The sequence below is a fragment of the Staurois parvus genome, unplaced genomic scaffold (assembly GCF_062004578.1).
Source record: "Staurois parvus isolate SC_StPar_1 unplaced genomic scaffold, SC_StPar_1.0 ptg000860l, whole genome shotgun sequence".
In the NCBI taxonomy this organism is placed as follows: domain Eukaryota; kingdom Metazoa; phylum Chordata; class Amphibia; order Anura; family Ranidae; genus Staurois; species Staurois parvus.
The window spans coordinates 1,222,603-1,248,671 of record NW_028318656.1 but is presented as its reverse complement, the minus strand read 5'-3'; the positions used below and the strand labels follow the sequence as shown (position 1 = coordinate 1,248,671).

At 44.8% G+C, this 26,069-nt stretch overlaps 2 protein-coding genes across 2 annotated transcripts; both read left to right on the top strand.

Moving 5' to 3' along the window:
* The first annotated feature begins 1,847 nt into the window (after positions 1-1,847).
* LOC149443289 (olfactory receptor 13D1-like) lies at positions 1,848-2,780 on the top strand. The gene has a single exon (XM_089655688.1). It carries the CDS (start codon positions 1,848-1,850, stop codon positions 2,778-2,780), a length of 933 nt encoding a protein of 310 aa, XP_089511814.1.
* A 22,021-nt stretch (positions 2,781-24,801) lies between these two features.
* Positions 24,802-25,734, top strand: LOC149443288 (olfactory receptor 13D1-like). Its single transcript, XM_089655687.1, has one exon. The coding sequence runs from the start codon at positions 24,802-24,804 to the stop codon at positions 25,732-25,734; it is 933 nt and encodes a 310-aa protein (XP_089511813.1).
* The last annotated feature ends 335 nt before the right edge of the window (positions 25,735-26,069 follow it).

Below are 26,069 nucleotides of genomic sequence, written 5' to 3'. Positions count from 1 at the left end.
TGTTATTAAAAATGTATTATTCACATGAAAAATGCCTTCAGGTAATTTTAAATACTCATTGCTCAATTTTTTCAAATTGTCATATAGTGCTATGGTGGGGCTTGTAAAATGGTTTCTTTACAACATGAACTAATTTACTTTATATATCATTCAGAATCAAGTGGTTGAGAATAAGATAGCCTATATGTGCCCCAATGGTTGCACGCAAACTTGTGGACTTGAGCTTTTCCTATGGGTCAATTAGGGTAAATGGAGGCTAGGAATTGTAACTTTGAGTGTCGTGACACAAAGATTTTTTAAAGTTTAAAATTCTTAAAAATGGAATTATTATGTTTGCTGTAGAGAACACATAACAAAGCTTTGACTATCTTTTTTGTAAGAAAAGTTGAAATTGAAGCACCACTGTTAAGAGGTCCAGATTCAACTGTATTCCTTTAAAGTTCTGGGGTATAATTTGAGAATTAGCCAACGTGTTTTGGGTGTCCAAGTGCTCCCTTTATCAAGGCTTGACTGGCAATAATCTAAACAAACCAGGAGTGAACTGACCTGCAATGGTATTTATTCCATTGTGAATTAAATGCAAAGGCCTAATCAGCAGCTTGTTTGGCAGCCAGTGGTGTGGCGCTTCAATTTCAACTTTTCTTACAATACACTACAAGCCAGGGAGACTGTGGAGATCCTCTGGGGTGCAGAAGCCACCTGCCCAGGAACCAGATCATTTACACCAACATAATATCTTAAGATAACAATACCAGTGGAGTGTACCTGCGGGTCCAGCACTGCCTTTTCACTTTCCACAATGATCTTTTTTGGAAAAGGTCAAGACAGATATCGGAGTAAATGCAATGCAGGAAAAGGACAAGAAGATTCTCTTACCACAAGCTGTACTACCCGTCTATGGCACAGGGAACAATTTAAAACTAAACTCTAGGCAGATATAAAAGACATAAATTAAAGGCAGCTCCATTGTGAGAAGAAGCAGCCAATCAGTGCATGTACTGACAAGAAGCATGTAGGTGGGAGGAAGGATACGAAATTGGAAGGGATTTAGTGAGAGATAGTTATGAGATTGGTAGGGATCTTGTACTTAGCCTTACATGATATCTATCAGGATTTGGTTATTTGTTCCATAGGTTAGAGATTTTGGTCAGTGTCATATAGTGAATATATCTTCTCTTTAGTGGTGGTGGGTTGGCTGGCTGCAGTCTCCATCTCTTCCCTGTTTGGTCCAGTGCTTCCAGTGCTGTCCCCTGCATTTTTGTGGGGGTCCTGGTCTGTGTATCACTTCGGGTGGTGGTCTTGTGGGGATTGTAGGATTCACGCATGCCCACATCAGTACTGTGTGGTAAGCTGTATATATGGTTTAATTTGTTCTATGTCATGCAAAATGTCTATGTTTATGTATTCTGTGAGGCTACCATGCATTTTTTTTTTGTAGATGCTCCTGTGTGGTCCCTGAGGAAGCAGTTTTTTTAAACCATCGGGAATGCACAAGGGTCCGTGTAACGGTTGCAGAATCCTTCTATGGTTTTAATGGTGTTTTGTTCAATCCGTGGAAGCATCTATGATCATTTAGACCAGATATTTTAATATTTATGTTTGTTGTAATAAAATGATATAATTTATGAACATTGATTGTGTTACTGCCTGCAGTATGAAGCCTTTAAAGTCCCTATGTTTTTACTAGGAGTGTTTCATTCCAATTGTGGTTTGACATTCATCCATAATTATTTTTGATGTAAAAAGTTTCTTGAATGATCTATGTACCAGACAATGAAAAATACAAAACAAATGATAACGTTATAAGAACCAAAATTATTTCTTCATCTCAGTTTGGAGTGATTGATATGTACACCCAAAACCAAAGTACTGTCACTGAGTTCATTCTTCTTGGCCTCTCATCGGATCCTTTCATACAAGTCCTGCTGTTCCATATTTTCCTGGTAGCTTACATGATCACACTGACTGGGAATTTCCTTATCATTCTGGCTGTGAAGACTGACAAACGTTTGCACACCTCCATGTACATCTTCCTGTCTAGTCTCTCTTTATTGGACATCTGCTGCACTTCCGCCATTGTACCCAAAGCGTTAGTAAATTTTCTTTCAACTAAAAAGAGTATTTCATTCACTGGCTGTGCTGTCCAGTTCTGTGTTTCCCTGATCTTGGGAGAAACTGAGTGTCTGCTTCTGGCATTCATGGCCTATGACCGATATGTGGCTATCTGCATCCCTCTGCATTACAATATGATCATGAACACAATGGTCTCTTTTCGTATTGTCAGCATATCATGGTTGACTGGTTGCGTCATTTCATCTTTTGACACATATTTTACATTCAGCTTAACTTTTTGTGGCCCTAACACCATCAACCACTTTTTCTGTGAGCTCCCTCTGTTGCTTCGGCTCTCTTGCAGTGACATCTCAGCAATGGACATCATAAAACTGATTTGCTTGCCCTTAATGCTTTTCATCCCACTTTCACTAATCCTCATTTCATATATCCGAATCATAATTGCTGTCATGACAATTCGTTTGGGAAAAAGGAAAGCATTTTCCACATGTATTCCCCACCTTGTGGTGGTGGTCATGTTCTATGGATCGGCCATATTTATGTATGTTAGACCTGAACATTTGGTTACAGGAGACACAGACAAAAGGGTGGCCGTGTTTTACGCGGTGATCACTCCGATGCTGAACCCCTTGATCTATAGCCTGAGGAACAAAGATGTTCAGAAAGCCATAAGGCAGCTGATAAGAGCTAAGAAGGATTGTAGTTGATTAGGTAAAATTGGTACAATGTCCCAAGTTCATGTTCTCCCTTGTTTTTGTTCTTGATCAATCATTTTTATTGAATTTCCATTTTTCAGAGGTAACAAAGATGTAACCATGGCATATTTCAGCAGGAATGTGGGGGAAAGCAGTTCCAAAAACCTTCCACTATGAATGTATGTAAAGGTTGGGGTATTAGGGCGTGCTGGAGGGTCTATGATGCTGGCTGCTAAGGAATCTGTTGCCATTGTGGGGGGGGGGTTCTTCTTTCTGGTGGGGAATCTATTGCTGCTGGTGGGGAATTTATTATTTCTGGGGGGGGGGTCTACTGTTGAAGAAGGGGTTTACTGATGCCGGCTACTGGGAGATCTATTGTTTCTGACAGGCAGATATTTTTGTTGGGTGGATCTATTGTTGCAGGAGGGGTCAATACTTGTTCTGTTTTCTTTAAAAGGGCCATACTGGTTGGGTAGGGGGTGGAACCAAGGGCCAGTGTTCAGAGGTGGGTATGGGTGGAGACAAGGGGGGAAGTACCTGCAGCTATTCTCTGAGGGAAAAAAATCCCTGGATATAACATAATAAAAAGTACAAGGAGGTATTAATGCCATAGCTAAATAAAATTTGTTAATTACTTGCGAGCCACTAATAAGAGTTGAAAAAGGATCGCTGACAATATCACAGTCTCATACTGTGTATATAAAACGTAAAAAAACTCTACACGTCGAGCTCCCAATATACTACAGATATCAATCAAATCAAAATAAACAAAAAATAAAATATATAAAAAATAACTAAGTATTAACATTCCTATTAAATTATAATATATAAAACGTGAATCTCAAAATAATCCCCAGAAAGAAATGTGTTATAAAACAAAAACGTCCCTTTGATCATTCAAAAAAAAAAAGAAAAGAAAAGAATTTTATATATAAAAAAAGTCCCCAAAAAAATGATTGCGTGATCCAAAATGCAATAATTGTGACTTTTTGTGAATCCTTGTAATGGTAAAGTTGTACGCTCACCTCCTTACAAGCCTAACAGATAGGCTTATTGTGCTTTTTGTTCACATAAATGGAACCTGCTATGATTTGCTGCAGCATAACATAGATGTTGGGTGTCTCCTAAGTGCTCTGCAGCACTTGCCTCCTTGTCTGCTTGTTATCCCTGCAGGGATCTTTCACTCCTTCAGCTGCTATGGATCTCATCCTTAATCCTCTCCTAGATATTCCTTGATGTCATAGAGAAAAAAAGAAATATGGACATAGTACTTTATAGGTAAACCTTTATTAAGGTGCCCAAATAATGCACTCACATGGTGTAAAAACAAACAGCACTTTGTAAAATCAATGTCTTTGTCTGTGTGTGCCTCACAACATGTGTACTCGCCTTTATCCTCTGGTGTCGAGTGACGTTGTAGCCCCTCCCCTACGCGTTGCTCCACAGGACACGTGGCTTCATCAGGATGTTGTAATTGAATTAACCCCCTGATGAAGCCACGTGTCTTGTGCAGCAACGCGTAGGGGAGGGTCTACAACGTCACTGGACACCAGAAGATAACGGCGAGTACACATGCTGTGAGGCACAATGCAATAATTGTGACTTTTTGTAAATCCTTGTAATGGTAAATTGTGTATGTATATGAATGCATTAGGAGAGGGGGCAGAAATGAGAGAGGAGTCATTGCAGGCATATATTACAATCATACTGAAAGAGGGGAAAGACCTGTCCCAGTGTGCCAGTTATAGACCAATATCATTCATAAATATAGATACAAAATTATACGCAAAGGTTTTAGCAAATAGGATGAAAGAGTTAATGTCAGAGTGGATACATTTAGGTCAGGTGGGTTTCATCCCAGGGAGGGAACGAAGGGATAATGGATTAAGATCATTGCTTCTTTTACAAAAGAAAGAGTCACCCAATGTTAGTTTTCTCGATTGATGCTGAAAATGCTTTTGATAGGGTAGATTGGGGATTTATGATTGACACACTGGATGTACTAGGAATTGATCCTAAAATGGTACAATGGATAAAAAGTATAGTTGTCCATCAGCAGCAGTAAAGGATAACGGTACACTGTCACAGTCTTTTAAAATGTATAACGGAACAAGGCAGGAATGTCCACTCTCCCCTCTATTGTTTGTTATATCCCTGGAACTGTTATTAGTGACTGTATGAAGGAATTTACTGTAGATGTAAAGGGAGACGTGGAACATAAGGTCTCAGCATATGCAGAAAACATCTAATTTTACATTGTAAACCCCAGAGTAACCTTACCCAACCTTATAAAAGTTTTAAAATATTACGGAGAGTTATTAAACTTGAAAATTAATCCATCGAAGTCGGAGATATTAAATATTAATATTCCGAAGATAGATAAACCGTTACTACAGAATGCCTTCCCCTTTGTATGGAGGGAAAAGGAATTGAGCTATTTAGGTGTAAATTTAACCCCTTCCTTAAAGGATATATATCAGATAAATTATATTCCATTTTAATTAAAAAGTATCACGCTCAGAGAGCTTATAACTACTTTCTTATGGGTTGGTGAATTAAATAGCAAAAATACACAAAAAATAAAAAATACATTCCAAGGTAATGAGCCGCTGTTATGATAATAATAAATAAAATGAAGTATGAGTATAAAGCAATCTCTCATAAAACAGAGTTTAACTGTATATAATAACACACAAAATAAATATAAAATGAATAATTAGAAAAGGACAATAAAATAAAATAAAATGAAACAGTTCTTCCATCAAGGTGTAATGAAGTGTGTTTTGCAAAACGTCCAGTCCACCTTAATAGTTCCTCCAAAAACAATATCTGTATTCCAAAAGGACCACTCCAACACCTCTGTGCCTTTAAAGTGACTAGCATCAATAGTCAATAGCGTCAATATCAAGCAATGCCAGATATCCTCCTCATGGGCTCACCAATCACCATCGATCAGGTAAGTTTCACACATAGGTGAAAGGATTTAAACACATCCTAGAGATTTTTAGAACTGATCCGAATGTAACGAAGGAGGGGTAGAGACAAGATAGCAACGAGGGTTTTCTTTTTTAAGTTGTTTGGTAGGTACAGAAGGAGAGTGGTGTGATGAAGAAAGATGTCAGGAGCAAAATAGAGGAACAGGTAGAAAGAGAAAATAGAAGGAGGTGACCGGGGAGGGGGGTGTTGGATGAGATGGAAAGCAGGGGAAGGGATTTTGTAAAATTTGATTTGGAGATTATGCGATTGTAATGTTTGAATAATGTGTTGTATTTATAATATAAACTTAATAAAAGAATATAATAAATAAAAAAATAGAACGTAGTATGCGTGCCCCTGAAGACGTTCATGCTCACGAAACACACTCCGTGCTTGGAGTTCGGAGCGGTGGCCATCTTGGTATGCTTTTATGCATTTAACTCTTTGCTGTATCCACATGGATTACTTTTAACTACAATAAATACTATACTATATTGTCATACCTTCGGCTCCTGTGGTGAGCTTCTCCCCCTAGAAGGATCCTTTGCTGGTTTTTCATAGCCCTGGCCCTGGAGAAGTCCGGTCCCTATTTATGGCTTCCTGAGACCCCCATAAGGATCAGCATTAACGCTATTATACAAGTAGCATTCTGGTGAGTGCACATCCATATAAGGTGCTGGATTCCCATGTTGGATCATGAGCACTCTCGAGCATCCCAGCTGGTATTGTTGCACCTTGTAGTCTGACGATCACCGGGCATTGCTGTGACCTGTAGTGCCATGGACTAATTATATTCATTATTTATGTTCAGATTTTTAGAGTTTTTTATGATTCTCTGATTTTATATGATCTGAGATGTTTTTATTGTATGAACACTTCTATTCACATAAGCACTGTTTGATTGCATTTGTAACCTATGCTTTAGCACTGCACTTACATTTGAATTGATTACTGTGGGTTTGTTACCTTGCCTTTTTGCTAGCAGCACTTGCCTTATATCTTGTGTTATAATGAAACAAAGTGACTAAATTGACAATACCGCCATTCATCTAATGTGAAAAAGAAATCATCTTTCTTTTTTAAATCTAAAAAAGTGTGCAATTTCCCTTTGTTCAATATATCCTTCAAATGTGCATTTTTATCTTTAAGCCATTTCCCAGAAATGTTATCCTTCCCTGGGGGGAAATATTCCACTCCCCTCAAGGGCGTCATAAGTGAGTTATATTTCCATCCTTTTTGCTTATACTATCCCAAATATTTAAAGCAATCTTTGTCAGTTAACGAATATTCACATCTAATGTATGAAAATGATATGATATCCACACCATCTTCCCTATCTGTGCCTTACTCAAAGTCCTTTCCATATTCACCCAACTGTTCCCTTGTGTGTTAAATGTCCAGTCTATTATACGTGATAGTATCACCGCTAAGTAGTATTTCTTCATATTAGGCAAACCCAGGCCCCCATTCCCTTTTGCCCTACACAATACCTCATAATTAATTCTCGATTTTTTTATTTGCCCAAATAAACTTGAATATCAACTTCTCAATTATCCCACAAAATGATCCCGGAAGGTGTACTGGTAGCATATGAAACTTATACAGAATTTTTTATACTATTACTACCATCTTTACCAGATTTATACGACCTATCCATGAGTCTCCACTAGAGATGAGCGGATCGAACATGGCGAAGTGGAATTTGTTTCGAAGTTTGGGAAATATTCGATTCGCGACGAATCCGAAGATTAGCCAACTTCGGATGCGCGAATCAAATTTTTCCAAAAATGGCGGCGACATGTGTGGCGACGGAGCGGGGATCTCTGGGAAGGCGCGCAGACAAGGCGCGCTGACCCATAATGCATTCATTCATGACATGTGATCGCATTAGCCAATCAGCAGCCAGCCAGCCAGCACTGTGTAATGGTGGAGCTAAAAATCGCGGCCATCTTAGAATTCTCAATTAGCCTCCGGTCATTTAAGAGAGACAGACCTCTGTGTATTAGGGACAGAGTTAGGGCCACAGAGACTTTAGGGCCACAGAATCGTTACTGAGGGACACAGAATCGTTACTGAGGGCCACAGAATCGTTACTCAGGGACACACAATCGTTACTCAGGGACACACAATTGTTACTCAGGGACACAGAATTGTTACTCAGGGACACAGAATTGTTACTCAGGGACACAGAATCGTTACTCAGGGACACAGAATCGTTACTGAGGGACACAGAATCGTTACTCAGGGACACAGAATCGTTACTCAGGGACACAGAATCGTTACTCAGGGACACAGAATTGTTACTCAGGGACGCAGAATCGTTACTCAGGGACACAGAATTGTTACTCAGGGACACAGAATTGTTACTCAGGGACAGACACAGAATTGTTACTCAGGGACACAGAATTGTTACTCAGGGACACAGAATTGTTACTGAGGGACACAGAATCGTTACTCAGGGACACAGAATTGTTACTCAGGGACACAGAATTGTTACTCAGGGACACAGAATCGTTACTGAGGGACACAGAATCGTTACTCAGGGACACAGAATCGTTACTCAGGGACACAGAATTGTTACTGAGGGACACAGAATTGTTACTCAGGGACAGACACAGAATTGCTACTCAGGGACACAGAATTGTTACTCAGGGACACAGAATTGTTACTGAGGGACACAGAATCGTTACTCAGGGACACAGAATTGTTACTCAGGGACACAGAATTGTTACTGAGGGACACAGAATTGTTACTCAGGGACACAGAATCGTTACTCAGGGACACAGAATCGTTACTCAGGGACACAGAATTGTTACTGAGGGACACAGAATTGTTACTCAGGGACACAGAATTGTTACTGAGGGACACAGAATCGTTACGTTATTTTTGGGGTGCTTATAGAATTAAAGAGTATGTCAGACAACACGCAGAGGAGTGGCAGAGGAGGCAATGTTTCAGGAGCGAGCAGACGTGGCAGCAGAGGAAGGGGTCGAGGCAGCACTAGTCGCAGCCAGAGGCCAGTGCTCCCGGTGTCATCCAGCGGTCGTGTCTCCACCGACAACCCTACCGTCATTGATTGGTTGGCTCGGTCGTCTTCCTCTTCCCAGGTCACCTCTGACACCTACAGCCAACGGTCGGTGGGTACGTCAGACACAACCGTTAGTTGGCATGGCCCGGGAGCAAGCCCACTGAAATCACGTGTCCTCTACCTGCCCCTGTCCTTTGCTGTTCCCTCACCAAGCGAAGTATCGCATGCTGTGGGCTCAGCCCCACTGTACAGTGAGGAAGAGCTAACAGAGGGCGGTCAGGAACGGGGGGAGACATCCGCCTCTTCAGCAGCCAGGCGAAGAAGTACTGGCGAGGAAAGTGGCTCGGTAGCCGGTCTAGAGACAGGTCTGTCTCCTGACCCACACGCAGCCGAGGGGGCTAGTAGTGAGGCGGAGACCCTAATTGATGATGATGAGGCTGATCGCACTTGGCAGCCTCGTCGTCATCAGGCTATTGCTTCCGCATCATCAGGAGAAGAGGGTGCCAGCTTGGCAGCGAGCAAAACAGTCGGTGGGTTGCCCAGGAGGCAGCAGGGTCACAGCAGTGTCAGTGGAGGCAAACAGCCAAGGAGTAGAGCACCAGCTCCACTGCAGCCTACCACCACGGCCAGTTGTGGTGCCGGTGTGCACGGAGGAAGTAGCAGTCAGCCAGTGAGGAGTAGCGGGGGCAAAGTTTCCTACTCGGCGGTGTGGCAATTTTTTGTCAAGCCGCCCGAGGAAGTAAACGTAGCCGTATGTCGACTATGTGGCCAGAAAGTCAAGCGTGGCCAGGGGGCCCATGTTGGGACTACAGCGTTGCGTCAGCATATGCAGCGTCGCCATTCGGTGGCCTGGGAAAACCGTCATAAAGATACGGCGGTTCTGCCTGCCCCAGCCCCCGCTCCATCACCCGCTCCGTTACTTGCTCCGTCACCCGACGTCAATCGCCCTCTATCAGCCAGTCAAGGCTCCAACACCTCTGCTGAGGGGAGTTGTCGCTCGTTGGCATCTTCCGCTCGTTCAGATGCTCCTTCTCCTGCTACTCCTCTTCACGGATTCCGTCAGCAGTCTTTCTTGGAATCCGTTTCCAAGAGACAACAGTTTGCGAGCACGCACCCGACGGTGCAGAAGCTGAACGTCCTCCTGTCCAAGTTGCTGGTGCTGCAGTCCCTCCCTTTCCAAGTGGTGGACTCAGCACCTTTCCGAGAAATGATGGCTTGTGCCGCGCCACGGTGGAGAGTGCCAAGCCGGCATTTCTTCGCCAAAAAGGCAGTGCCAGCCCTGCATTCACATGTAGAAGAGATGGTGGGCCAGTCTTTGAGCATGTCGGTCTCTGCCAAAGTGCACGGCAGCGCCGACGTGTGGAGCTGTAACTACGGTCAGGGACAGTACATGTCATTTACGGCCCACTGGGCGAACGTGGTGCCGGCACAGCCGCACCAGCAACTTGGACAGGTCACGCCGCTTTTGCCTCCACGTTTGCACGTCCTTGGTCCAGCAAAGATGTCCGCCTCTACCACCTCTTCTTCCGCCGTGTCCTCAGCCGCCACCCCCGTGCCAAGTCCCATTACCCGACCGGCATATCACATGTGCAGGGCGCAACGGTGTCACGCTGTGCTGCACCTGGTATGCCTTGGCGAACGTAGTCACACAGGGGAGGAACTTCTGAGTGTAATGAACAGAGAAATCGACAGATGGCTGTCTCCGCGCAAACTGAAAATCGGAACCATGTTGACCGACAACGGAAAGAACATGGTGTCTGCTCCGCGTCAAGGTTGTGCCATGCATGGCTCACGTGTTCAATCTGGTTGTCAAGCGGTTCCTAAAATCCACCATCCCACTGCAAGACATCCTTAAAATGTCACGTAAACTTTGCATGCATTTCAGCAATTCCTACACCGCAAAGCACACCCTCCTTGAGCTGCAGCGGCAGAACGGAATTCCACAGCATCGCCTGATCTGCGACGTTGCAACAAGGTGGAATTAAACCCTACATATGTTAGACCGCCTTTACGAACAGCGAAAGGCCATCACCGATTTCCTGATGTTACAAGCGGATAAAGGTACTCCCCTGTGTAACTTCGATGTCAGCCATTGGCAGCTCATGCGTGACACCTGCCGCTTGCTCAGGCCCTTTGAGGAGGCCACGCTATTCGTGAGTCGGCAGGACTATGGGATGAACGACATCATTCCTCTCTTGCACGTCCTGGAACAAATGCTGCTAACAATGGGTGGTCAGGGTGCGGTAGACGTGGCGCACAGATCTCAACGCCACATGACCCCTGTGGGGGCAGGACAGGAAGAAGAGGAGGAGGTAGAGGAGGACATTGGTGCTCAGGAATTATTGAGTGAAATGGGTGGTTTTTCCACTCAGCGGACAGGAGTGGAGGAGCAGGAGCATCTGGTAGAGGAGGAGGAGGAGACAGAGGACCCAGACGCACCGTGGCAGTATGCTGTGGAGATGGAGGCAGGGAGTCCCTCGCATTCCTTGGCACAAATGGCCCATAGCATGCTCGGTTGCTTGCGTAGCGACAGCCGAATAATAACCATCAGACAGAGGGATGACTTTTGGCTGTCCACCTTGTTGGACTCTCGCTACCGTTCAAAAATGGTGGCCTTTTTCACACCTGCTGAGAGGGAGGCCAAAATAACGTACTATAAAAACCACCTATGTAGTCAGTTGGTCTCTGCCTTTGTGCGCCAACGTCCATCCTCAGACACTGTGGGCCCTGTGCGCTCGCGTTCCGCTGCCATGGCAGCAGGGGAGGGGTGGGGTGGTAGGAGCAGTGGCAGCTCCACCAGCAGCGGCTGCCTCAGTCTGCAGTCGATGATGAGTAGCTTTCTTCACCAGCGCAGTGAGGAAACTACTAACCAGCCGCAGCAGCAGCAGCATCAGGTGGACCTGGAGCAGGACCTCAAACAACAGGCTTGGGCCTACTTGGACAGCACCCTGCCAACCGAGGTAGACAATCCCCTTGACTACTGGGCAACGAAACTTGACCTTTGGCCCCAACTAGCTGAATTTGCCCTTGAAAGGCTGTCATGCCCGGCCAGTAGCGTGGCATCGGAGCGCGTGTTTAGTGCGGCAGGAGGTATTGTAACTCTGCGGAGGACACGACTGTCCACCCAAAGTGTGGAGAGACTCACGTTTGTGAAAATGAATCAGGCGTGGATTAGTCTGGATTTCAAACCACCAGTTCCTGACACAACTGACTAAATCCGCCATGAATCATGCCCCAAACATGTTATTATTTTTAACATAGGCCTCTGTATGGCCTTCAATTTAAGCTGCTTACGCTTCGCCACTCTGCCATGGGCCCCTGTACCGCCTCCTCTTGCTGCTGCCAGGTCCAGAGTGTGTCATGGGTCCCTGTACGGCCTCCCATTGCTGCTGTCTCCATCGCCACACTCTGCCATGTGCCACTTTCAGGTCTCCTCACACTGCTGGTGGGTTCCATTTTGTCATAGGGTGCTGGCAGATTGCGGGCCTCCCATTGCTGCTGCCAGGCCCGTAATCTGCCATGGGCCCCCGTACCGCCTCCTCATGCTGCTGCCAGGCCCGTAATCTGTCATGGGCCCCTGTACCGCCTCCTCATGCTGCTGCCAGGTCCAGAGTGTGTCATGGGTCCCTGTACGGCCTCCCATTGCTGCTGTCTCCATCGCCACACTCTGCCATGTGCCACTTTCAGGTCTCCTCACACTGCTGGTGGGTTCCATTTTGTCATAGGGTGCTGTATGGCCTCCCATAGCTGCTGCCAGGCCCGTAATCTGCCATGGGCCCCCGTACCGACTCCTCATGCTGCTGCCAGGCCCGTAATCTGTCATGGGCCCCTGTACCGCCTCCTCATGCTGCTGCCAGGTCCAGAGTGTGTCATGGGTCCCTGTACGGCCTCCCATTGCTGCTGTCTCCATCGCCACACTCTGCCATGTGCCACTTTCAGGTCTCCTCACACTGCTGGTGGGTTCCATTTTGTCATATGGTGCTGGCATATTACGGGCCTCCCATTGCTGCTGCCAGGCCCCTAATCTGCCATGGGCCCCCGTACCGACTCCTCATGCTGCTGCCAGGCCCGTAATCTGTCATGGGCCCCTGTACCGCCTCCTCATGCTGCTGCCAGGTCCAGAGTGTGTCATGGGTCCCTGTACGGCCTCCCATTGCTGCTGCCAGGCCCGTAATCTGCCATGGGCCCCCGTACCGATTCCTCATGCTGCTGCCAGGCCCGTAATCTGTCATGGGCCCCTGTACCGCCTCCTCATGCTGCTGCCAGGTCCAGAGTGTCTCATGGGTCCCTGTACGGCCTCCCATTGCTGCTGTCTCCATCGCCACACTCTGCCATGTGCCACTTTCAGGTCTCCTCACACTGCTGGTGGGTTCCATTTTGTCATAGGGTGCTGGCAGATTACGGGCCTCCCATTGCTGCTGCCAGGCCCGTAATCTGCCATGGGCCCCCGTATCGACTCCTCATGCTGCTGCCAGGCCCGTAATCTGTCATGGGCCCCTGTACCGCCTCCTCATGCTGCTGCCAGGTCCAGAGTGTGTCATGGGTCCCTGTACGGCCTCCCATTGCTGCTGTCTCCATCGCCACACTCTGCCATGTGCCACTTTCAGGTCTCCTCACAGTGCTGGTGGGTTCCATTTTGTCATAGGGTGCTGGCAGATTACGGGCCTCCCATTGCTGCTGCCAGGCCCGTAATCTGCCATGGGCCCCCGTACCGACTTCTCATGCTGCTGCCAGGCCCGTAATCTGTCATGGGCCCCTGTACCGCCTCCTCATGCTGCTGCCAGGTCCAGAGTGTGTCATGGGTCCCTGTACAGCCTCCCATTGCTGCTGTCTCCATCGCCACACTCTGCCATGTGCCACTTTCAGGTCTCCTCACACTGCTGGTGGGTTTCATTTTGTCATAGGGTGCTGTATGGCCTCCCATTGCTGCTGCCAGGCCCGTAATCTGCCATGGGCCCCCGTACCGACTCCTCATGCTGCTGCCAGGCCCGTAATCTGTCATGGGCCCCTGTACCGCCTCCTCATGCTGCTGCCAGGTCCAGAGTGTGTCATGGGTCCCTGTACGGCCTCCCATTGCTGCTGTCTCCATCGCCACACTCTGCCATGTGCCACTTTCAGGTCTCCTCACACTGCTGGTGGGTTCCATTTTGTTATAGGGTGCTGGCAGATTACGGGCCTCCCATTGCTGCTGCCAGGCCCGTAATCTGCCATGGGCCCCCGTACCGACTCCTCATGCTGCTGCCAGGCCCGTAATCTGTCATGGGCCCCTGTACCGCCTCCTCATGCTGCTGCCAGGTCCAGAGTATGTCATGGGTCCCTGTACGGCCTCCCATTGCTGCTGTCTCCATCGCCACACTCTGCCATGTGCCACTTTCAGGTCTCCTCACACTGCTGGTGGGTTCCATTTTGTCATAGGGTGCTGTATGGCCTCCCATTGCTGCTGCCAGGCCCGTAATCTGCCATGGGCCCCTGTACCGACTCCTCATGCTGCTGCCAGGCCCGTAATCTGTCATGGGCCCCTGTACCGCCTCCTCATGCTGCTGCCAGGTCCAGAGTGTCTCATGGGTCCCTGTACGGCCTCCCATTGCTGCTGTCTCCATCGCCACACTCTGCCATGTGCCACTTTCAGGTCTCCTCACACTGCTGGTGGGTTCCATTTTGTCATAGGGTGCTGTATGGCCTCCCATTGCTGCTGCCTCCACCGCCACACTGTGGCTCCACACTCTGGTTTTGGCCCCGTGACTGCCCAAATGAGTGAAGTGTGCGGTGATTCTAAGATCGACGGCACTCATCTGCATGTCATACTGACTGACAGTATTATTTCTCTTCCCCAGCAGACTCCAAGGGCATTTAAATTAAAGGTACAGTGTTCTTCACTAATATAAAGGCTCTCTGAAGCCTAGAAACACCCTTTTTATAAGTTAAATTCGCAGCGAATATATTCGCCTCAAATCAAATTTTTTCCGCGAATTCGGCGAATCAGCTGAATCGAATTTTTGAATACTTCGCTCATCTCTAGTCTCCACCTTTTGACAGTCTCCTCAGCTTGCCCTTTACTTTGTTTAGTAATGGGATATAATTTGCCTGATATAGACCTTTTAAGGAAGGAGTAAATTTTTATTCCCAGGTAGCTTATTTCCTTTCCCCAGCAAGGGAATGGAAACTCTTTTTGAAGACTCTGCTCCTCTGATTTTGATAAATTGATGTATAAAATCTCTGATTTTGCAGGATTTATTTTCAAATTTGATAGCTCGCTAAATCTCATTAAATTAAGCTATGTTATTCTAGGATTTGCGATGTAAAACAACATGTCGTCCGCATATGCATCCACTTTATGTTCCACTTCCTCTATTTTTATTCCTGCTATATCTATACACTTTCTTATCCTCACCAGGACAGGTTCCAAGGACAGTACAAATAACAAAGGAGAGAGGGGACATCCTTGTCTGGTACCATTATACATTTTAAAGAACTGAGAGAGGGATCCATTAACCTTGATCGCCGCTGATGGACCGTTGTAAAGCCCTTTTATCCACCTTGACATTTTGGGCCCTATTCCTAAGACCTCTAATGTATGAAACATGAATTCCCAATTAACCCTGTCAAAAACCTTTTCGGCATCTATCGACAGGAATATTGTCAGCAATTTTTCTCTATTTACCCTTTGTAGGAGGAGCAATCATCTCAGACCATTGTCCCTACCTTCTCTTCATGGAATGAATCCTACCTGATCTAGGTGTATCCAGTCCGGCTTTAGCTCCTTCATTCTGGTTTCCAGTACCTTAGCGTACAATTTGGTGTCAATGTTTAATAAGGATGTGGGCCTATAACTGGCATACTATGTGCTGTCTTTTCCTTCTTTAAGTATTTTTATTATTATTATACAGTATTTATAAAGCGCCAATATTTCGCTCAGCGCTGTACATTACAAAGGGGGTCAGAACATGTGACAGAACAACAACAATACAATGCAAAACATGGGGGGATCGAGGGCCCTGCTCTTTCGAGCTTACAATCTAGGAGGGAGGGGATGGTGGCACAGGAGGAGATAGCTGTGGGGGATGGGGTGGTAGGAAGAGTGGAGGAGGTTGGAAAGTTAGCGGGGGGTGGGGTAGGCTTACCTGAAGAGGTAAGTTTTCAGGGTGTGCCTAAAGGAGAGGAGAGTAGGTGATAATCTGATGGGCTGGGAGTTCCAGAGGATGGGTGACACCCTGGAGAAGTCCTGGAGGCGGGCATGGGAGGAGGAGACCAGGGAACTAGAGAGAAGGAGGTCTTGTGAGGAGCGGAGTGTGCGTGCTGGGTGGTACTTGGATATTAGGTCAGTGATGCAGCTTGGGGCAGTATGGTGGACGGCTTTGTACGTCAGTGTTAGGATTTTAAATTTGATCCGTTGCTCAATCGGAAGCCAGTGGAGGGATTGGCAGAGGGGGGCAGCCGTATTCAGGATCGACTGAAGCGGGGATAGCCAGCGGCAAGGCAGGCCAGTAAGGAGGCGATGTTGCGGAGGTGGAGTTTGCACGAGTTTGTTAAAGATTGGACTTGGGGCTGGAAGGATAGGTTGTAGTCCAAAATGACACCAAGTACTCTGGCCTGCGGGGCGGGTTTGATGGTGGCGTTGTTGGATGTGATGGAGAAGTCAATGGGGGGTGGTGTCCGGGCTGGGGGGAAGACAAGAAACTCGGTTTTGGAGAGGTTCAGTTTAAAGAAGTGAAGCGACATCCAGTCTGATATGTCGCTCAGTAGGTGTGTGATTCAGGCGGAGACTGAGGTGGTGAGGTGGGGGGTTGAGAGATAGATTTGTGTGTCGTTGGCATACAGGTGGCAGTTGAAGCTGTGAGAGTATATGAGTTGGCCAAGGGATGAGGTGTAGATGGAGAAGAGAAGGGGCCCAAGGACGGAGCCTTGAGGGACCCCAACAGAGAGGGGGAGTGAGGGGGAGGTGGTAGCATTATAGGTAACGCTGAAAGAGCGTTGTGACAGGTAGGATGAGAGCCAGGAGAGAGCAGAATCTCTGAGGCCAAGGGAGTGTAGTTTTTTTTTGAGGAGGAGGGGGTGGTCGACTGTGTCGAAGGCCGCAGAGAGGTCAAGGAGTAGGAGCACTGAAGAGTGGCCATTAGCTTTGGCGGTTAGCAGGTCGTTGGAGAGTTTAAGTAAGGCAATTTCCGTGGAGTGTAGGGGATGGAAGCTGGGATGTAGGGGATCGAGGAGGTTGTTGTCGTTGAGGTTAGAGCTTAGGCGGGTGTAGACTAGGCACTCGAGGAGTTTGGATGTAAATGGGAGCAGGGAGATGGGTCTGAGGTTGTTCGGGTCATTGGGGTCCAGGGAGGGCTATTTAAGTATGGGGGTGATGTGTGCATGTTTCAGAGGGGAAGGGAAAGTGCCGGAGGAGAGGGAGAGATTAAAGATGTGGGTCAGGGAGCGTAGGATGGAGGGGGAGGGAGGTCGTAGGAGTTGTGAGGGGATAGGGTCGAGGGGGCAGGTGGTAGTAAGGTCAAAGGTGCGGAGTGTTGGGGGGGCTTCAGTATGATCGTTATATGTGCCTGCAAAGACTCCTCCATCATTCTCAGTCCCTCCCCTATTGCATTCATATTTTAGGAACAAGGAGATCTTTAAACTTTTTAAAATATCCCACAGTGTATCCATCCGGATCAGGACTCTTTCCTGTGGCCATATTTTTTAGGGCCAGGGTAATTTCCTCCGGGGTGATTGGTCTCTCTAGGGCCTCTAATTTTTCTTGTGCTAATCTTGGCAACTCCACTTCTTTTAAATATTTCTGCCTATTTTTCTTCTTTTCTTCCTCTGTTTCTTTTTGATTTCTGGGGCTCACGTCGTACAGCCTACTGTAGTATTTATGGAACCTATTAGCGATATCAGTGGTGGTGTACACCATTTCTCCTTTACCATCTTTAATTCTTTCTAGACAATTTTTTTATTTCTTTTCCTTGAGTTTCCTCTTTAAATATTTTCCAGGTGTATTCCCCACTGATATCTTTCTTTTGAGACCCTGTTGAATATTCTTCTTGACTCCTGTCCAATGAGCTCTTTTAGTTCTTCTCTTTTAAGGGTCATCTTTTGGTAAACATCTGTCTTCTTTTTATGTAACTGTTCTAATTTATAAAGCTCCTCCATCAACCTCTTTATTTTTTGCCCTCGTTCTTTCTTTTTTCTGCACCTATGGAGACCAGTATACCCCTGATATATGCTTTATGTGCCTCCCAAATTGTGGCCACCGGGACCTCCTCGGTTTCATTGCTCTCAAAACAATTGCTCAATTTCCTGCCTTAGCCTTTTATCTATTTCTGGGTCCTGTAAAAGCAACGCATTTAGCCTCCACATATTTATTTTGTCCTGATTCCTTCCTACCCGTTGTCTCATTGTGACAGGAGCATGATCAGAGATGGACATAACCTCTATGTTGGAACTCACCAATGACTCCAGTTGTCTATGCTCGATCATTATGTAATGCAGTCTTGAGTACAAACCATGTACCGGAGAGAAGAAGGTAAAATCCCTTTCACCCGGATGTTATACTCTCCAGGTATCACTCAGTTGGCACTTATATAGTAATCTCTTCAGTAATTTGGATTTCCTACTCCCCTCTCTCCGCGTACATGACGACCCATCCATCTGAAGATCCAGACACATATTTAAGTCTCCTGCCACAACCATGTCACCTTTTTTAAATTCAGAAAGTTTCCAAGAATATCTCCGGATTTTTATTTTTACCATAAATATTAACTAGTGTATATTCAACTCCTTGTAACTTTCCCCTCAAAAATAGAAACCAGCCCCCAGGATCCTCCATTCTTTCCTCCAGGATGAAATTAAATTTTTTTGAGAACCCAAAGGCTACACCTATAGCTCTTTTAACTGGGGATTCAGCATAATACCACATCGTGTGGTACATAGTATATAACTTAACATTTGTGTCCCGAGTTATATGTGTCTCTTGAAGAAACACCACATCTATGGAGTATTGGTGGATTTCACTCAATATCTTATGTCTTTTTGTTGGATAATTTAATCCTTTTACATTATAAATCATAAACTTTATCACACTCATTTAAAATATTATCATTTAAAATATTATCATAAACTTTATCACACTCATTTAAAATATTATCCCGTTATCCTACTAACATTCCCATCACGGGTGGACAGATACAGACAGCTTGAGATACGGACTTTCTCTTTTCCCTCCCTACTACAAAACCTATCATCTTTTCCTTTCTTCTTCCCACTCCCCACCCACCCAGCACCCCCCCACCCCTCCCCTGAACCCTTGGGCCTAAGTTTTGTCCTTGAATCTGTCATGGGACCTTCCCACTGGGAATTCCTTTCACTTATCATCTGCCTGATTCCTACTGCCCATTTAACCCTCCTAATTTCTCCATATATGAGACCTGAAACCCTGATGTGGGGAAGGAGAGCTGGGGGAAAAGGGGGAGAAGAAAAAAAAATAAAACACGGGAGGGTCACCTCTCTCATCCCCCCTTCTCCTAGCTAGCCTCTCAGATGCAATGGCAGCAATATAATGAGATGGGGCAATAATTTGCACAGTCCGATCCATCCTTGATCCATCCTTGCCCTCTTTCAGTATCAAGGCAATTTGGGCATGTAAAGAGTCAACCAGCAAAGATGCCCCGTCCAAAAGGGCATTACCAGAGACGACCAAGTGTGGGGTAAGCTGGTCTGCAAACATTCAGTAATAGTTCAATGGGAAACCATCAGGTCCCGGGGCCTTGCCCTTATACACAGCCTGAATAGCTGCTAAAACCTCCTCTGTCAGAATTGGGTGATCTATGGTCTCCCTCTGCTGCCTAGAAATCTGAGGCATGCCAGAGGTATGCAGATAGTCATCTATGGAAGACATGCGGTTTTTCAAATCACGGGGGAAGCCCTGCTTGAAAAGATTATAAAGTATTTCGTAGTAGGTCTTGAAGTAGTTTGCAATCTCCTTAGACCTAAAAGGTTTGTTAGCCTGAGGGGTAGTTATGGATGCAATATAAGAGTGAGATTGTAAATAAGAATATAATACTCAGGTGCTACCACAAATAAATGATAAGTTGCTACAAGCACCTAAATGTGTTTCAACGTCAATAAAACTCCCCAAGAATAGTGATGCACTGTCCCCTAGTGACCCAAAAAAATAAATTGATAATAAAAAAACACCCTCCTGAGCATCAAACCCAATGTGGAATAGAATAAATATGTGAAACAAATTGGCTTTTTTGCTCAGGAGGGTGTTTATTATTAGAGTATTTTTTGGATCACTAGGGGGCAGCGTAGCACTATTCTTGGGAAGAGTGAGATTGTACTTCCTTCAAACACTCTGGTCAGGGGCCAACTTGGTTTACCACAAGTTCATAAAAGTGCCGTCTAGAATACATTCATTTCACCTTTGCTTTAGTAAGCAGAATGGAGTTAAGGGAATCACGAAGATTCTTTAGTTCTATATCAACGGCCCTTTCAAGAGACTGTTTGTGGGCTATTTCTAGGGCATGAATAAGGTCAAGTAAGTATGACGTCTCCTGCAGCTTTTCCTTTTTAACCTGAGCTCCCAACCTGATATCAAGCCCCGCAACACACACTTATGAGCTTCACAAATAATGCACGTGGAGGAATTTTCAGTCATGTTAGTGGCAAAGTATTTCCTAATGGCCTTTGCAATGGCAGTAGCATGTTGAGGCTGTTGGATCAGGCTTTCATTCAGGTTCCATTTGCCAGTTGGGTGAGACATGTCCTCTAAAAGTAGGGAGAGCAAGATCGGGGCATGGTCTGAGATTGTATGAGTTCCTGTGCCGCTAAAGAGCACCAGTGGAAGAGTGGATTGCTGTACCATGAAATAACCAAGTCTAGAGTAACAGTTATGAGGGGCACGATGATCACATATGGAACCCTTTACAAACAGGAATCTACCCAGGTCATCCCTTAAGACATCTGCTGTCACAGTCTAGGTCAGGTTCAGAGACCAGTTGCTATAGCAGTGTAAGGCTTACCTGAAACCAGCAGGATAGGTACACCAGCAGGTCACCCTGGGAAATGAGGCAGGCTCACCTGAGGTGCGGGGTCTAAGCACTAACCGGTTTTCACCAGAGCTCCTAATGGTGGAGATGGATTTGGCTGCGTATGAATGCCAGGTCATAGATCTCAGGATCACCCCACCAGGGAATGAGCAAGCTGAAATCCAATAGCAGATCGAACAGGTTAGGGATCAAGCAGAAGCGGAGTCAGTCAACAAGCCATGGGTCGGTCACAAAAGGTAGTAGATGAGGATGAGGCAGAATCATATTCCAGGAGCAAGCCAAAGGTCGGTAGCGAAGGTATAGACGGCAGCAGGAGAAACAAGCAGGATATTGGCTGGAGAAGGCACAATAATCTGGCAAACAGGAAATGCAGAGACATGGCTTTTATCAGGAAGATCATGGGAGGAGCAAGGGGTTCAAGGTTCAAGATAAACAAGGTCAAGGTAGGATCATCCAAATAATTGTCAAGGGAGATGTCCAGCATTCCAGGTGGCTCAGCAAGAAGAAACATTGCCTCTCACCACAGAAGGCCCAGGTTTGAACCCAGGGTCTGACATCAGAGAAGGACTATGCTATCTGTTTTGATATCAGAATGCTAACCCCTCTGGATTTAGAGTCATGGGAACAGCTGTTATAAATGGACAGATACCTGGAAGTCACAAGCCATGGGAGTTTGGATTGTTTGAAGTGTGGCTCTTGAACAAACACCACTTGGGCACAATTCCTCCACACCTCACCCACCACCTCTTTTCCAGTACGTTCAGACCGTGTGCATTCAAAGATAAGAGAGTGACCCTCAGCATTATGCCAGCAGTGTGATCCTTGGAGTCCGAGCTTAAAGAGAAAAAAAGGAGGGGGGGGGGGGATTCAGAAGACCAGAAAAATGAGTGAAAGGAAAGACTAGCAAAGAGAAGAGGAACCTGAAAATGAGCAGAACAGACGTAGAAAGTGTCCTCTTCTGGCAGGGTCCCAAGCAGAGAGCAAAAAGTGTGAGACCAGAGGGTCCCACCAAAAAGCCAAAATATTTACCACAATGTAATTTATAATAACTCATCCCCACTGTTTCAGATGATGAAACAAGGCCTATTTGGGTTGTACAGTGAAAGTCATGGGGAGACCCAGTAACCCAATGAGGGTCTCGCCAACTATAAACATATATAACAAACAGTCTAACGTAGTCAACATTTTCAAAAGATGAATCATAGAGCCCCTGTGTAATCCCCCCTCCCCCTCCTGAGTAGGAGACAGGAAAGAAGAGGGAATGTAGTATCACGTACTCCAATAAGGTTCATAATCACACCCCTCTGACAGGTTTTGATGCTCAGATCTTATTATTCCCAATGAAAGGTTTGCCCTCTTAGAACTTAAAGTATAACTAAATGCAAAACTGTTTTAGATTTGGATAAAGTGGGAGAAGTTAGAACCCCTATCAATTGTTTATTGCTGTCTGTGTCCCAGTTAAGGAGATTCAGTCTTCCTAAATGTCATGATTTCCAATGCCAATTAGACTGAAAGTAAAAAAAAAAATCCCACATTTTAGTTGCCATCAGAACAGGATTACAAGGGAAATCTTCCAATGGGGACACTTGTTCTCATGAAAACTGACTAACAGAAATGGCAGAGAGGGAACATCTAGCAAATGAATGACAATGAGAAAAAAAAATTAAAGTGGTTTGACACTTCCAAAATTAAAAAAAAAATTGGCTTTAGTTATATTTTGATGTCACACTTTTTAGTACACTTTTCCCTCCAAAAAAGGATTGTTTTCTCTAAAACCAATGATAATGATTAGAAAAGGTTTGTTAATCAATCCCCTAATATGCAAAAAATATGCCGCAAGGACACATAGGACTTTGGGGACTTTGGGGAACTAAGCAACACACACTCATGAGACTCTGAATACTAACATAAAAACCACTTGAATCCATGTATTGCTGCACTATAGTGCAATCTGCAGAAAGACACGGATCTAATGACATCTTTTATTGAAATATTAAGACAAAAGGAATAATTATGAGCAGCATTATTATTGTTCTCATTCTCATTATCATAATTTTTATTACTATGTCATGTTAAAAGTAAAGTAGGCTTGAAAGCATTTTTTATCATTTTCTATCGCTTTCTAAAATAAGTCTGTTATTAAAAATGTATTATTCACATGAAAAATGCCTTCAGGTAATTTTAAATACTCACTGCTCAATTTTTTCAAATTGTCATATAGTGCTATGGTGGGGCTTGTAAAATGGTTTCTTTACAACATGAACTAATTTACTTTATATATCATTCAGAATCAAGTGGTTGAGAATTAGGTAGCCTATATGTGCCCCAATGGTTGCAAGCAAACTTGTGGACTTGAGCTTTTCCTATGGGTCAATTAGGGTAAATGGAGGCTAAGAATTATAACTTCTGAGTGTCGTGACACAAAGATTTTTTAAAGTTTAAAATTTAAAATTTTTAAAAATGGAATTATTATGTTTGCTGTAGAGAACACATAACAAAGCTTTGACTATCTTTTTTGTAAGAAAAGTTGAAATTGAAGCACCACACCACTGTTAAGAGGTCCAGATTCAACTGTATTCCTTTAAAGTTCTGGGGTATAATTTGAGAATTAGCCAACGTGTTTTGGGTGTCCAAGTGCTCCCTTTATCAAGGCTTGACTGGCAATAAACTAAACAAACCATGAGTGAACTGACCTGCAATGGTATTTATTCCATTGTGAATTAAAAGCAAAGGCCTAATCAGCAGCTTGTTTGGCAGCCAGTGGCATGGCGCTTCAATTTCAACCTTTCTTACAATACACTACAAGCCAGGGAGACTGTGGAGATCTTCTGGGGTGCAGAAGCCACCTGCCCAGGAACCAGATCATTTACACCAACATAATATCTTAAGATAACAATACCAGTGGAGTGTACCTGCGGGTCCAGCGCTGCCTTTCCACTTTCCACAATGATCTTTTTTGGCTAAGGTCAAGACAGATATCGGAGTAAATGCAGTGCAGGAAAAGGACAAGAAGATTCTCTTACCACAAGCTGTACTACCCATCTATGGCACAGGGAACAATTTAAAACTAAACTCTAGGCAGATATAAAAGACAGAAATTAAAGGCAGCTCCATTGTGGGAAGAAGCAGCCAATCAGTGCATGTACTGACAAGAAGCATGGAGGTGGGAGGAAGGATACGAAATTGGAAGGGATTTAGTGAGAGATAGTTATGAGATTGGTAGGGATCGTGTACTTAGCCTTACATGATATCTATCAGGATTTGGTTATTTGTTCCATAGGTTAGAGATTTTGGTCAGTGTCATATAGTGAATATATCTTCTCTTTAGTGGTGGTGGCTTGGCTGGCTGCAGTCTCCATCTCTTCCCTGTTTGGTCCAGTGCTTCCAGTGCTGTCCCCTGCATTTTTGTGGGGGTCCTGGTCTGTGTATCACTTTGGGTGGTGGTCTTGTGGGGATTGTAGGATTCACGCATGCCCACATCAGTACTGTGTGGTAAGCTGTATATATGGTTTAATTTGTTCTATGTCATGCAAAATGTCTATGTTTATGTATTCTGTGAGGCTACCATGCATTTTTTTTTTGTAGATGCTCCAGTGAGGTCCCTGAGGAAGCAGTTTTTTAAAACCATCAGGAATGCACAAGGGTCCGTGTAACGGTTGCAGAATCCTTCTATGTTTTTAATGGTGTTTTGTTCAATCCGTGGAAGCATCTATGATCATTTAGACCAGATATTTTAATATTTATGTTTGTTGTAATAAAATGATATCATTTATGAACATTGATTGTGTTACTGCCTGGAGTACAAAGCCTTTAAAGTCCTCGTGTTTTTACTAGGAGTGTTTCATTCCAATTGTGGTTTGACATTCATACATAATTATTTTATTTAAAATAGAGGCAAAAAGTTTCTTGAATAATCTATGTAGCAGACAATGAAAAATACAAAACAAATGATTACGTTATAAGAACCAAAAATATTTCTTCATCTCAGTTTGGAGTGATTGATATGTACACCCAAAACCAAAGTACTGTCACAGAGTTCATTCTTCTTGGCCTCTCATCGGATCCTTTCATACAAGTCCTGCTGTTCCATATTTTCCTGGTAGCTTACATGATCACACTGACTGGGAATTTCCTTATCATTCTGGCTGTGAAGACTGACAAACGTTTGCACGCCTCCATGTACATCTTCCTGTCTAGTCTCTCTTTATTGGACATCTGCTGCACTTCCGCCATTGTACCCAAAGCGTTAGTAAATTTTCTTTCAACTAAAAAGAGTATTTCATTCACTGGCTGTGCTGTCCAGTTCTGTGTTTCCCTGATCTTGGGAGAAACTGAGTGTCTTCTTCTGGCATTCATGGCCTATGACCGATATGTGGCTATCTGCATCCCTCTGCATTACAATATGATCATGAACACAATGGTCTCTTTTCGTATTGTCAGCATATCATGGTTGACTGGTTGCGTCATTTCATCTTTTGACACATATTTTACATTCAGCTTAACTTTTTGTGGCCCTAACACCATCAACCACTTTTTCTGTGAGCTCCCTCTGTTGCTTCGGCTCTCTTGCAGTGACATCTCAGCAATGGACATCATAAAACTGATTTGCTTGCCCTTAATGCTTTTCATTCCACTTTCACTAATCCTCATTTCATATATCCGAATCATAATTGCTGTCATGACAATTCGTTTGGGAAAAAGGAAAGCATTTTCCACATGTATTCCCCACCTTGTGGTGGTGGTCATGTTCTATGGATCGGCCATATTTATGTATGTTAGACCTGAACATTTGGTTACAGGAGACACAGACAAAAGGGTGGCTGTGTTTTACGCGGTGATCACCCCGATGCTGAACCCCTTGATCTATAGTCTGAGGAACAAAGATGTTCAGAAAGCCATAAGGCAGCTGATAAGAGCTAAGAAGGATTGCAGTTGATTAGGTAAAATTGGTGCAATGTTCCAAGCTCAAGTTCTCCCATGTTTTTGTTCTTGATCAATCATTTTTATTGAATTTCCATTTTTCAGAGGTAACAAAGATGTAACCATTGCATATTTCAGCAGGAATGTGGGGGAAAGCAGTTCCAAAAACCTTCCACTATGAATGTATGTAAAGGTTGGGGTACTAGGGCGTGCTGGAGGGTCTATGATGCTGGCTGCTAAGGAATCTGTTGACATTGTGTGGGGGGGTTTCTTCTTTCGGGTGGGGAATCTATTGCTGCTGGTGGGGAATTTATTATTTCTGGGGGGGGGGGTCTACTGTTGAAGAAGGGG